This window comes from Pollicipes pollicipes, unplaced genomic scaffold (genome assembly GCF_011947565.3).
Source record: "Pollicipes pollicipes isolate AB1234 unplaced genomic scaffold, Ppol_2.1 Scaffold_6138;HRSCAF=7277_pilon_pilon_pilon, whole genome shotgun sequence".
In the NCBI taxonomy this organism is placed as follows: Eukaryota; Metazoa; Arthropoda; class Thecostraca; order Pollicipedomorpha; family Pollicipedidae; genus Pollicipes; species Pollicipes pollicipes.
In genome coordinates, this window is record NW_023596818.1 from 18364264 (window position 1) to 18378789 (window position 14526).

Below are 14526 nucleotides of genomic sequence, written 5' to 3' on the forward strand. Positions count from 1 at the left end.
GTCATCAGGACTTGCATTTAACGCGTTAAGCTGCTTGGAAGCCAACTGTTGGCCTTTGTCGAGGAGATTCGTGCTGATTTGCTTCAAACACGGATAACTCCACGGTCATATTCGTATTGACCTTGAACTCAATATGACCATCGCCGAGCGTGAAAAAGTCTACATAAGTTTGCATACGCTTAGCTAAGAAACAATAAGTGTTGGTGTCTTGCAAGGAGCATAGCTGTGAACTGCAGGGAGTTATCTTAAAATGCTATGTCAATTTAAAGCTCCATACAAATATAGAACGGTCCCTTTTAAGTAATCCACCCACTCTTCTTGCGTTCGGTTCCTCGGCACGTTTATGTCAAGTGGGCCCATTCGCTAGTGCCCACATCACCTCACTCCTCCGCGTCACGCATACGGGCTGCTCCTCTCCCCTTGTCTCTCCCTTCCAGCGCCTCGGCAGTGCAACCGGCACGTCTGCTCATGTCACATTTGTCACGCTCATGTCACGCTCATGTCACATTTGAAGCGTACTAGGCCTATGTCCCTTCAGCGTGGCACTTGTGCGACTCCGGAACCGGTCTCTGGTGCGCCTGCGCCGGTTTAGCATGGGTTTAGGTCTAACTCTTCAGCTTAGTATCGGTTCTCCAAAGAGGTGATAACTCTGGCTAACCCGGATATGATCGCTTTTGCGATTATCTTATACGCAACGCAACGTTGGCAAGCTAATTGGGCGTGAGCGTTCCAAGGCTTGAAGTTGAAAAAGATGACCTGAAATCAGCAGCTTTAAAACGGCTTATCGCCGGTAGTCTGTCTGCCGTTAAACGTTGTGAGGATATCGTTCGAGTGGTGTCCGTTTTTTGGACTTGACTGCAATGCCCTAAAGTTGCTTGTGCAGTTTTCGAGGGTGAAGGTGGTGACCTGATGTCACCAGTCACAGCACAGCTGCTGAAATTGCACGCGGGCCTTCTTCTGGCAAAGGTTGCGTGAAGGTCCGCTGGGTGTTTTTCGGGTTTGGATTTGGCTGTTATAATCCTGAGTGGTTTATGCGGCTTTTAAAGGTAGAGATGGTGACCTTAGCTCACAAATTTCAGAACGTCTAATGAAATTGCACGTGATTTATCTCCTGAGAGAGGTAGCGAGGGATCGGTCATGTGGTTTCTGAGTTCGGATCTGGCGGCAATTTCTTAAGTGGTTTATTCGGTTTTTGAAAGTGAAGATGATGACGTGACATCACCACTTTCAGAACGGTAAAGGAAATCGCGTTCTAACTTTCGATTGGTTTTGGTTTGGAGGATTCCGGATTTTGGACTTGGCTGCATGAATTGCGGCGAAGTAGATTTGTCCCGGCCCACCCGTCCTAACCAGTGACGATTTCAAACAGCTTATATCTTTACCACCACGCACTAGTCGTATCGCCGTGCAGTTGCCAGCAACAAGCAGCCCAGCCCATCAAAACTTACGCCGCAATACTCAGCATGACATTTTCACAGCGACTATTTGATGACACTCTTATCATGGTTGTATCCTCACGACTTTATCTCCGCTACTCCTCCGCCAAATTCCTGCCAAATTCTAATTCCTGGCAAATTCTGCCAAAAATCCTCTGCTAAAATGCATTTTTGGTCAATAATATGGCGGCATTTGAATGATATATATGGTAGCTGTACAGCTAGGTTCTGTACTTGGCGCACACGTTTCTATCTTGGTGCAGAATGAAATCATTGCGACTGGTGCTTGTTATTGCGTTTCGGAGGGTGAGTTCGGGTGGGGGTGTGGGTGGTGATTAGTCATCAAATATTTTCCTGATAACTATTTTATGTCAACTGCCAGTGAAAAACGAAGGAATTGCAATGTCTTTTATGATTTTCCGAGTGCAAGGGCTTTACCTCCAATGTGTTAGGAGACCTGCCCTGGGCACTTTTAATTTCCTAAGTTGAGATCCTAAGTGGAAGTAACCGTTATGCAGAAATAGGGGAAGGCAAGCCTGAAAGGACTGTTCAAGCCAGCCATTATTTTGGGACATCTGCTGCTCCTGCTTATAAAACTAAACATACAGGTGTTAAAATTGTGTGTAAATTTATCAGAACATTGTGATCTGAGGCATTGCTCTAGAATATCCATCGAGTTTCATCTGTGTGTGTCAGTGGTCACAATCAAGGCTGTCAGCTTATCAGTGAAATTAATGCCACCCATTAGGCTTGATATTTATGTCCACAAGATATGATGTGACTAAAATATGCATGGTTAGTCATGGATGTGATTGTTTTCTGTGTTGAGTTATCTCTCAGCAATCTTAGTTTTTGTGTTGAAGATTACTTGCCCTCATTGTATGAAAGGGTATGGATAGCAACCAGTTCACGCATTATCAGGGTTTTAAGTAATCATCGGCCTTAATTTTGTGAGAAAATTTGACATTGACCACCTGGGAACACTGCCTTGAAATTTGGAGTACCTATTCAGTGTTCTTGTGATATGTATCAGTGGTTGTTTGATAGCATTGCTTAACCAATGCCTCCTTATATATTATGGGTGTCATATTCTCAACATAAGAGTTCTTAAATGCTAAAACACTATGAGATCAAACCCTTTCATGCTTATGCTGTTTTTCAGCCTGCCTGACAAGGTTTTGTTAATGTTGTGACCATGATAATGTCACATCTTTGAAGTGCAATGTGATATAAAGCAGCTTGAGTTTTCTAAGATGTCTACTTGAGATCTTATTATTCTAGACTGCTTATTTAGAAAGCATGCTGCAGTTTAATAAGAAACAAGTTATATTTGGGTAAGAAGTTAAGTGTGATGTTGACCATATTTTTGTGTGTTCTTTTTCTGACTTAACATGCTTTTCAGCATATTGGCCAGTAAAAAAGACAACAGCAACCATCCGGAGATGGAAATTGATCCAAAAATGCTGGTAAGTATCTTTCTCATTGTCATTTATCATGACTTACCTCAAAATAGAGTATTTTGATAAGAACTCTCAGCTTCTCATGCATCTCTAATGTGGATTGTTTCATAAGAGCCATGTGCTCTTTGAATTTGCATATATTTATGGAAAGCACAGTATTTAAAGTAAAAGTACAGTCGCAGAAGCCAGAGCACTGCATTCAAAACTCTGTAAATTCAACTGGTCTTAAGAGAACTGAAGCACAAGTTCACACATCATTGGAAGGAAACATGTGGTTGTTATGGAGCTGGGTAAATTTAGCTGCCATGCACAAGTACTGCTGGCAACCAGTCTGACCATTGCTGTCAAGCTTAGGAAAGCTGTCTATCTGTTGCCAAAGCATGCATGCTTTGGTGACAGGTGTGCTGCCTGTTGTAATCACTTCTCATCATCACACAAAAGCAAGTGTCTCTAGCTAATTTGCAGCACTTTGCCTCCCACAGACCTTGTATCACACAGGTCAAAATGTCATAAAAGCCTCTCATATCATGGCGAGTGGGCCTGTGAGTGGCCTTCCATGCGGTGCCCCATGCCAACGTGATTATTCCCAGCAGGGGGCGGGCGGCGGCGGACAGTCTGCTGAGAAGCAGAAGGAGGCGGCTGCGCAGCGGGAGGAGATGAAGAACAGCATGCTGTCCAGCCTGCTGGACCAAAAGGCGCGAGCACGGCGTGAGTGGCGCCCCCTGTCGTGAACCTCAGTGGCACCTCTGCAGTGGCTGGCTGCAATGGTGACCCCATTAGGGCAGTGCCTACGCCCAATAGTATCGTGATTGAGCATTCTGCTTATGACCTCTCATGGAAACATCACAGCCAAAATCTACTCCATCCGCCATCCCTGTCCCTTATCGCCAGCCGGTGCTCCCGCTCTAGCCCAACGCGACGGCAATGGACTGGGCCGATGTCGAACATACATGTGTGGAGGGGACGGAGGGACAGACGCCTGGCGGCTGTCTCCCTGGCGCTGGACGCGCGTGACAGGCGGGGGCGTGCCTCCAACACAGTGGGCGCTGACGCCCTACCGGTGCTTCCCCTTTGCTGAAGTGATCTCCTGAGTGCTTGCATGACTTCTGAGCCTGCTGTGACCGTGTGATGGCTCCATTGGCCTCATGGCACCCGATGCAGACTGACGTTCATCGTTATTGCGCTTACCGTGGCTTGTGGCCTGCCGTGACCTGATGCTTTTGCGACCTGACCCTCTGACGCGCATTGACCCTCTGACATGCACTGACCCTTCGACACGCACTGACCCTCTGAAGTGCACTGACCCTCTGACGCGGCGCGCCGACCTTCTGACGCGCACTCACCCTCTGCTTCGTACTGGCCCCCTGACGCGCACTGACCCTCTGACACGCACCGGCCCTCTGACACGCACCGGCCCTCGGACGTTCACTGGCCCTCTGACGCGCACTGGCCCTCTGACGTGCACTGACACTTACGCGCACTGACCCTCTGACGTGCACTGACACGCGGTCCATATTGATGCTCTGACGCGCACTGATACTGGTGCGCGCTGACCCTCTGACGCGCACTGACCCCCTGACATCCACTATGACCAGCTCACTCCCGTCGTCACCCCTGACACGCCCACCCCGGCAGTGAACACGATCCTATTGGCGAAGCCGGAGAAGGGCGCCCAGCTGGAGGCGATGCTGGTGAACATGGCGCGCTCCGGTCAGATCCAGCAGCGGCTGACCGAGCCGGAGCTGGTGGGCCTGTTGGAGCGGGTCAGCGATTCCGTCCAGGGCCGCGCTACCGGCAAGGTCAAGGTGAGGTTGCTGCGCCGAGAGGGGTGTGGGGCGCGGGGCGGGCGGGACGGCTGAGCTGCGCCATGTGGATGACAGAGACCCATGCGGCCGTGAAGGGTGTGGGTCGGGGGAATGGAACTGACGGTTGAAGGGGTGAGGTGAGGTTGCTGGGTTAGAGAGTGGTGAGTTTGTGGTGATGATGGCACGAAATAAGAACGCGTGCCTGTGACTGAAGATGTCGACTTGTGTGGTTGGTGTTAACGTATTTGTGTCTGTTGAAAGATATTAGATCACACAGCCGTGGACTCCATAGAAGAAAATATCGTCACGGGTACTAACCAACTGGTAGCCATCAACGTCCATGGTCTTGTTGAATCGCGGCAGCGTTGGGCTGAATGTATTCACTTTCGGATGAGGTTTGTCGTATGCATCAGCGCTGCTACGCTGCCAGCATGTAAGCTGCAGAACTTCCGACTCTGTCGCGTGGTCAGATGAATGCATGTCTCGCACGCTCAGAATGAGCTCTCGGCCGTGACCCGTGCCGTGGCTCTCGCAGTTCGACCGAAGGCGGGCGGCCCTGGACTCGGACTCGGACGAGGACTACTAGCGCCGCCGTGACCGGCTCTCTGGCGTCACCTGTGTTCTCATCTTTGTGGCGCTGTCGTGTCACGCCTCGGGACATGGCGCCTCGACCGGCCACGCCCCGTGTCGCCGCGGGGATCTGGCCTGACCTGACCTGACCTGACCTGTGGGCCTGGGCGTCGGAGTGTGTGTGGTCTGAGCGGGGGGCGGGTCCTGCCTGCGGTCCTGCGGGAGGGCGGGTCTTGCCCACCACGTTCGGGCGGGGAGAGCACGGACGCGGACCGTGTGTCGGCGGTTTTGTCACGGGAGCTAGCGCGGTTTCCCAAGTCACGTTGAGACCGCTGCTGCGGAGATGAAGCTCCCGCGGGGATTGAGCCTGGCGATGGCGTCGAAGGGATTTTTGACGCGGGCAGGGTGTGGTTGCCCTGCCGTTGCCGTAACACGCTTTGTATTTCATCGCGTTTGATACTGACCTGGTAATACACAAGGCCACTGCATGTGAGCTGTTTCACGTGCGACTTCAGCGCCACCGAGGCGGTTCGCTTAACTACCTTTGCATACATACTTAAGTAAGTTGATTTATTTAATTCAGTTGATTTTTCATGGATATTCGGTGTGCACGACAGGACTCAGTGTGGCTAAGAATTACACAATGCCTGATATTTCCACCACCTGAAACGTTCTTATGAGTCACGCAAAGGCTGGCGACTGGTGACGTTTGCAGAATATAGCTGAGAACATTGGCGAGAAACTACAGTTTGAACCGCACGAGATCGCGTGCGTCAATGAAACGCATCTGCGCATCGCGTCATACGTCGCTTTGTGCCATATTTCTCGCAGCCATCTTGAAATTCCTCAAGATAACTGACTGAGGGAGACGAGTTGTCGGAGAGCTGGTAAAGGACGCAGGCATGAGGCTGACTTTGTCCGGTTACAGCTAAGAATTATTAGAGTATCAAAACGCGTTGCCACACGTTGCACCGAGGTGTCCTTGGGACGGACTAGCTTGGGCGTACGCCGTTATGCGATGCTGCCATTCCAGACCGTTCTGACTTGTCTGTCTGCGAGTCAAGGCAGTTTGCGGGGTCTGGTGCAGAGAGTGCCGGCGCGCATTGGCGTGGAAGACACCAGTGCTGGGCCCGCATTGTTTTAAGAGGTGTAATGCTGTGCCGCGGGCAGATGTTCCTTGCCCGTGCTCGTGCAGAGGGTGCCAGAGTTTGCTGATGTGGACGACGTGAAAGTCTGTCCCGGTAAAGAGGGCGCTTCAATCTAACGTTGGATAGATAGTCCAACCGTGTGACTCCGGTGCGGAAGAGCAGCAGCCTGTGGCAGCGAAGGGGTCGCCGGCCTGTGCTGGTGTGGAGGGTTTCGGAGGCTAGAGAAGTGTGGAGAGCGTCAGGCTGTCTCATATTTGGTCTACGCAAGTGTGCGACCGCAGCCGACTGCGTCGTCCCGCCGTGCTCAACGATGCGCCATTATAATGAGCTAGTTACGGCTTCATTCCATTCACCGCGTCTTAGTGAATGGCAATCTTCGTGCCGCTGAACATTAAATGAGGGAAAAGTTTTTGAAGGAATGGGTTGAACCTCTCGGAGTACAGACTTCAAGGAAATGTCGATGCCTTCTAAATCCGCTTCTAGCAACGGAAGTCTTGCCCCACCGTCATTTACTATATCTCATTTCATAGTTCCGAAATCGCCACTAGTAGCCGAAAGGACTAATTCAGACCAAACAGAAAAGGTGCGTGGTCAACCTCGTTGATAATCTCACACACCCAGCCAATGATCGATTATCGCCCGCAGGTCCTCGCCATTTGGAGCGCCATCGCTGATAACCTATTTTTCAGACTACCGTGACCTTTGGGCGGATCGAATCTCAACAGGAATACCTGAAATTGGTGAAGTTATTTAGAGGTGACTCAATTCTCAGAGCCTAAAGAACCGCTCACCACTAAACCTTTGCCATTCGGCACACCATGGCAGACAACATTTCCGTCCTTATCTTGCGACCAGGCGTCTGGTCAAAAGCCATCGCAAACACCAAAACTGCCAAGCCAGTTCATAAACGGTCCCACACTCCGAGCATCTGGGGTCAGTCGCCGCAACGCTTTCACTATGCTATGTGCCATTGTCCATAACCTACACTCTAGAAAACACCGTGGCTTTGCACTGGGTCAACGGCGGGTCAACAATCGGCTGTAGCCAGTTTTACAGTTCCGGGACTTTTTGGTGACACTTGCCTGACCTGATGTCATTTTGTTCTGAATGGGAATTACTTCGACCATGGTGCATCGGAAAGGAAAGGCCTGGTGATGATCGATTCAGTAGGTTCGAGGTAAGGGCTTGCCTGGAGTAGAATTTGGACAGTACGTGTAGATTTGCATCATTTTGCACGGGTATCAATTTGTATCCTTTTGTTGGTGGACCTCCACCCCAATTTGCCCTGGGCTCTCCCAATACTTTTTGCCTGAAATGTTACAAAAGAGTAGGAAAAGAAGTGTCGTCGCCATGGAGGGTGCGGGGGTAGACTTGAACCCGCAACCTTAACATTATTTCATCAAAGTGGTGGGCTACTGTAGACATTGACGTCGAACCTTTTTATCTTTGATGATTTTTCGTGTTGTCTGTCAAACGTGAGTCCAGACATTTTTCCCTCCTACAGCCTAAGCATGATATTGACCTTACTACTTCATCCGTCTGGAGATCTCTTTTATAAGACATTAGAGACGTTTGGTCCCCCACCCATTGTAGAACGCGAACCTAACATTGTTTTATTTGAACTTTAAATGCACTGTACTTTATCGCAAGGTCACGTGAGAAAACAAGGTCGGATAATTTTTTATTGCTTTTTGGCATAGTATCGTTAGTCCGGACTATAGGTCCAGTTCAGCTACAAACCGATAATTGCTAGGGCCAAGACAATTTTGTTAAGACGCAATTTTAGTCTGATTCCGTGCTGAACATAACTTATTGCCAGCACTCCAAGCCCACATTACTGTCGTACACGTGCAATGGATACGCTTCGCTTCGGTCCGTTATCCAAATAGTACGAAAGGACCTTTATCATGCCATGTGACTACACGACTATCGGCTGCCCCGTGACCAGACTGACACTATTAAGCCAAAGGCCAAATGGCCTTCTTTGACGGGCAACATACGAACACTTATTCTGGAAGGCGACCCCGCCAGCACGCGTTTCGCCACGTCGCGAATGTGGTCAGTATGATTTCGCGCTGTGCTGAAGTTGGGCTTCCGCCGCGACGGTTGGTGCGTGTACGCGACAATATAGTTCTTTTTCTGAGCATTTTGATCATTGCAGTCAACTAGTTCGTAGAAAAGCGATGCCTGTAAACAGCTATCTTAATGACTATCGTTGTCCAGAGATCTCACCAGTGACCTAAAAACCAATGAATTACAGTTAAACTGGGATGAATGCATGACACTATTAATTGGAGCAATTTTTGTAACATTCCTCGCGTTTTCGGTGCCGTACTAGGGTCGTAAGTAGTAAGTCTGAGCTTCATGTGGAATCCTGTGGCCAACATGCTTTTTTTACCCGCGTTCCTTTTCCGTTGTGGAATTTTAAAATTTATAAAGATACGTGTACGTCATGAGTGTCAGCTGTTGGACCCCGATTTATTTTCACACACGCAGCTGAAAACAGTTGGCGAATTGCGTACCATGTCTCGTGCAAGTTCAATGCCACGTGCTGTTTAGTATTTATCGAATATTGGTAAAACACGGCTGGAAATGAATAAACCAATGGTAGCATCAGTGATCCTCGTGACCCGAATACATGAAATGTATGTATTGCTTCAGTAACGTAGATATGTTTTCGCACAGTATGTTGAGGCAGCGATAATGCTGTCAGATGATCTGAGTGATGGAGATGAGCTAGAATAATGGGGTGATGGCCATGGCCACACGGTCATTGTTCATCACTTGTACTAACTCTACAGTCGTAATGCTGCATTAAGAATTCGTATTACTGGACCCTCATAGAGGCCTCACCCAGATGCCTCAAAGAACTACGACTTTTGACTCGGCGGGGGGCGGGCCGTTGTATACGTGACGGCCTGACATTCAAGGCTTGTAGGAATGCTCAACTTTAACATTTGGAGCTGCCCAGCAACACCCACCACTAAACATACAGAATACCAGGAGTGAAAGATGCAGGCGTCAGCGACGGGCCGCGATAAAATCGGTTTGTTAATAAAATGGTAAACTCTCGCGATATAGCTGAACCAATGGGAGCCGCGGGCGCATTCCAGTGTCATAAGGTCATTCCGTTCCATGCCACGCACCAAATGCTAACGACTTTTTTACCTTAATTTCTGTTCACTACATGCTTGTTAATAGTTACCCCCATCCACTTTTGTGTGTAAATATTTCTGTGTTTGTTAAATTGTTTTCCGAATTGATTTAACATCCTGTCCTCTTCGACACTTCGCCCCTTAACTGTTTTCGATTCGACTGTTATTTCTGTTGACCTTTATCCGTTTCGCATCTTCGTCCTTCGACTTTGCCCAATTCTACTGCTATTCCTGCAAACTTGTGTACCTTTCGATGTGTTGCCCTTAGACTTATTCGCTTGTTTGTAATCGAATTTTATCCTTTTTATGTCTTTTCCTTAGATTTGTTCCGATTCAACTTTTGTCCCCGTTCAATTCCATCCCATTCGATTACTTGCGGTCGACTTTTTTCGTTCGACTTTTTCCATTCGACTTTTTTGTCAAGCAATCATACGGGATTTGTACTCGGCGCTCGTAACAAGCCCAACCTGGCGGGCATTTAAGCCACTCGTGGCTGGTGCACGTAGCCCCCGATAAATGTGGTGTTGCGCGTGTGCAAGGTGAGGTGAGAATGAGGAAAAGGGGGCAAATGTTACTTCTTTCGATTTTCGACGCTCATTAAATAAGGCGCTACGTTAGAAACGCACGAGACAAAGTGCAAACATTGTCGTTGCTCTTGCTTGAACTGTGCGAGAACAACTCGGGCCCAACAGCTGACGCTGGTGGCGGGCCCTAGTGAATTCAACGACTCAAAATCAAATCAGACTTTCAGACCGCAAGGGAGAAGTGCTCCCCCGTGTGCGACTGAGAATGCTGCCATTTAACTTCAAGAAATCTAGCGCATTCAATTCAAAGTTATCTGCAGGCCGATCATCCAGGACATCGCAGTGGTGATGAGAAACTAACCCTCACGAAGTCAAACTGACTTAAAGGGAAGCGTTCCACATTTATATCAGGTTATGAACTAAAATAGCCATCTTGAAGACCTTTTGGTGCTGTTCACAACCCTGTCTTGCTTAAGATCTAAGCCCCTCTAGTTTCTGAGCTTCACGCTCTGAAAATGGGGAAAGTTATTTCGAGGAGAGTATTTCAAAGTCACTTTGACATTCATGACGTCATATTAACGGCGTTCAAGCCCTGCCATTCCCGAAGCAATGCGGCGGTCAAGACCAAAAATATAGTTGTTGAGGAGTTCACAGCTAGCGTTCGTGAGCGGTATTTCCAAATATAACGGCCGTCAATTGGCTCTCAATCAGTGTTGTGCAAGATGCGGTGACGTAATCAAACCATGACATATTGAAAAGCATATTTGCTAAACAGAGAGTTTTGCTCTTTGAAGCAATCTTTTCCACATAAAAAAGCCTAACAAAAGTAAGCTTGTTTTATCACATCTGATGTTTGCTTCAATATCCCTGAATGCAAAATATTCCCCTTGGATGATATGACACACATCCATCTAACGGGAATCTACGTGAACCTGAGGTCCACAAAAACGGCTTAATAGCAAGCATGTTTGTGGTGGTCCTTTTAACAGCACATACATATTCTACACCCCCGTTACAAGCACTCATCTCTACCGTTATAAATACAGCGCATTTGTGGAACATATTAAAACAGTTTGTTTAAAAAATCTAATCTAATGCAAATGTTGCTCAATTTGGATTGTTCATTATCAGTTATTGAACATAATTGAGCATCATTGAGCATTCCTGATTATGTTGATGCTGTTGGTTATAATTGTTCATGTCATGGCACAGTCGAAGTGAATAATTGGTAAGACGCCAAATTCAGTCAAAAAATTGTGCACGCTGTTCGTGAATCAAGCAGAAATTGCAACTTAAATAAAGCACCAATATTCTACACTGAACGTTGTGCCCTATATCCAAGCGCAATAAAAAATGGAGTAGGCTATGTAACTTGGCCGAATGGCTTAACCCTTAAGCCCCTTAACTGGGTCCGTTAAAGGCGTATGTTTGCTGCTTTACTGCCTGATGGACAGAAAGCATCTATGTTTTTGGTATAGAGTAGTGGATCACAAAGCCACACAAAACACGTTTCTTCTAATAAAAAGTCGCGTTTGTCCTCACCGGCCGATCGAAATCGTAGCTGCCGAACGGACAAACGATGCAGTGAAATCTACGCACATGGGGCCATAAGACACACAAGGGTTAGAGAAGTTAAACGGAAAAGCTCTGGAGCAGGGATGTGACCTAAGCCATTCATAACTAAGCTAACTAAGCATAACTAAGTCCCCGATCCCCCAAAACAACACGCGTGCCACTACCCGTGGCCGCCACAGAAGTGAAGAAGTGCCTTCGGTACATTAAGGCATCTCCTACAGGGTTATCTTTACTTTCCGATCAGAAGGGGCACGTGCCTTCAGTGCCCCTCCTCCCCCCCCCCCCCTTCCAGATTACTGATCGCCCAAGCTAGATTGGTTGGTCACCGACCATGGCGCCTCGAATGGTGAAAGGTTGTTGGCGATCGCTCCCATAAGATGGGAGCGAAGGAGGGATAGGAAGAGGGATAGTTTTTTATTTTTCATGTGGAAAAATAAATTCCCCTGTGTGCAAATTGATTTTGATGGTTTCGGATGTTTTAGTGATCCTTGACCTATGGTCAGGTAGTGATCGGTGGTGTCATAGGCCGTGGGCTTATCTGCGGCCAATTTTGGCGGTTTGGCGGAGCTTCGCGCCCGGTGAAGGCGTTCAGAACAGGCGGGCGCCCTGCAGTTAAACAATTCGACGGGTGCATCGGCTGTGTGCCTTCGGCTCCCCAAACCTCGTGGGAAAGTGTCCTCAGACCTGGACACCCGTCTGGTCATATCACCTCTCGCAACTTGCTCGGCTTTCAACCCATGGTCGCACATTTTCCTTTCTGTCCCAATCTTAGCTCGACTCTGGGTGGAAAATAGTGTCTTTTTTCAACTCGCTTGACCAGTTTCCTAGCGAGACACGCACCATTTTCTGTTACTCAAATCAATTTATCGTCGGAGTGAGTGAAGGAGGACGTGAAGTGGCGACAAAGGAAAAGAAAGATGCGATAAAGATGTCATACCACTCACAAAACACCGCATGTAACACGCTGGCTGATGCACTTAGTTCGATAGCCGCCAGTGATCTTAAATGAGCCTCCCTGAGCTTCACCGGGGTTTCCCAAAGGAGTAATGTTTTCACCTCCGTTTTTTGCCCGGCCGCCGGTCGGTGCGCCAGAGCTCGTCACCGTAGGCCGCTTCCGCCACACCACGCGCCGCCGGTGGCCACGGCGCCGTGCGTCACAACCGGGGCGGAACGTCGCCTCAGGACCGAGATGAAGGTAGCGGTCGAGCACTCCGCGCTCCGTTAGGCCTCACCACCGCGGCCCCTGCACGGGCACTCCTGCGCTCCAGTAGGCCCCACCACGCGGCCCTGCACGGGCACTCCGCGCTCCGGTAGGCCCATCACACGCGGCCCTGCACGAGCACTCCGCGCTCCGGTAGGCCCCACCACACGCGGCCCCGCACGGGCACTCCGCGCTCCGGTAGGCCCATCACATGCGGCCCTGCACGAGCACTCCGCGCTCCAGTAGGCCCCACCACACGCGGCCCTGCACGGGCACTCCGCACTCCGGTAGGCCCATCACACGCGGCCCTGCACGAGCATTCCGCGCTCCGGTGGGTCCCGCCACACGCGGCCCTGCACGGGCACTCCGCGCTCCAGTGGGTCCCGCCACACGCGGCCCTGCACGGGCACTCCGCGCTCCGGTGGGTCCCGCCACACGCGGCCCTGCACGAGCACTCTGCGCTCCGGTAGGCCCCGCCATACGCGGCCCTGCCTTGCCTCGCACCCGGCGGCTGTGGTATTCGCGGGAGTGGCATCAGCAGCGCAGCCGGGCTTGAAGTGACGGGCTCGATCCCATTAATTTACTGGGATTAATGCGAGAGAGGGTGTTGTAAGGGCTGCGTTTTCGTTCGAGCTAAAAGACTGCTCCCACCAGGGGTTGCCATCTGCGAGCAGAGTCGGCGCCGTCAAAAGTCAAAGACCGCTTTAGATAAGATAAGGCTGATAAGGCCCGACAAACGCTAATGCAACTCCGGTGCCGATCCGAGTTCGCCCCTCGCCCCTGCTCCCTCCCCTACCCACCACTCGGACATATCAGCCCGAGCCTCCTGCAGCGAGATGTGAGGAGCTGTAGCTGCACCGCAGGTCGTCGTGCGCCGCTTGATGGCGGATGAAGCGGTCACTGATCCGCCGGAGCCGTCTGCTCCGGATCCCGCCGCCGCCTCCCGGTGTACACGTCACGCGGAGTCGGTGGCCCCTGCCCGTGACCGACCGTTCAGGCCCTATGCCGTTGGCCTCTGCCCCTGGCCGACCGTCCAGGCCTGTGTCTGTGACCTCTCCGCTGGCCGACTGTCCAGGCCTGCGTCGGCGGGCCCTGCCCCTGGCCAGCCTCCAGGCCTGTGTCGTTGGTCTCTACCCTGGCCGATCGTCCAGGCCTGTGTCGTTGGTCTCTGCCCCTGGCCGACCGTCCAGGCCTGTGCCGGTGACCTCTCCGCTGGCCGACTGTCCAGGCCTGTGTCGGCGGCTCCTGCCTCTGGCCAGCCTCTAGACTTGCGTGCACAGGCCGAGTGAGTGATGAGATGCCGGCCGGCTGAAGTTTGCTGACTCCTGCGCTGGTGGAGCCGGTCCAGTGTGCCGGACAGAGCTGGCCCAGTGTGCCGGACGGAGCTGGTCCAGTGTGCCGGAGAGAGCTGGTCCAGTGTGCCGGACAGAGCTGGTCCAGTGTGCCGGACGGAGCTGGTTCAGTGTGCCGGACACAGCCGGTCCAGCGTGCCGGACGGAGCCGGCCCGGGCGGAGCGGGCGTGTTGGGCAGCAGGGTGTACCGTCATCAGATTTAGTGCGTTAGGATCAGAATGAAAGCTTGACTGAGAGTGATGTGTTATGCGATGCTGGAGAAGTCACCAATGTGGTGTAGCAACATCATTCACTTCACA

General features: G+C 50.6%; 1 protein-coding gene across 1 annotated transcript; it reads left to right on the forward strand.

Annotated features, from left to right (window-relative positions):
* Positions 1 to 1735: 1735 nt before the first annotated feature.
* Positions 1736 to 5761, forward strand: LOC119105938 (uncharacterized protein D2005.3). The gene is made up of 5 exons (XM_037229507.1): positions 1736 to 1742; positions 2839 to 2902; positions 3487 to 3604; positions 4532 to 4701; positions 5237 to 5761. The coding sequence occupies exons 2-5, from the start codon at positions 2879 to 2881 to the stop codon at positions 5285 to 5287; spliced, it is 363 nt and encodes a 120-aa protein (XP_037085402.1). The 5' UTR covers positions 1736 to 1742; positions 2839 to 2878; the 3' UTR covers positions 5288 to 5761.
* The last annotated feature ends 8765 nt before the right edge of the window (positions 5762 to 14526 follow it).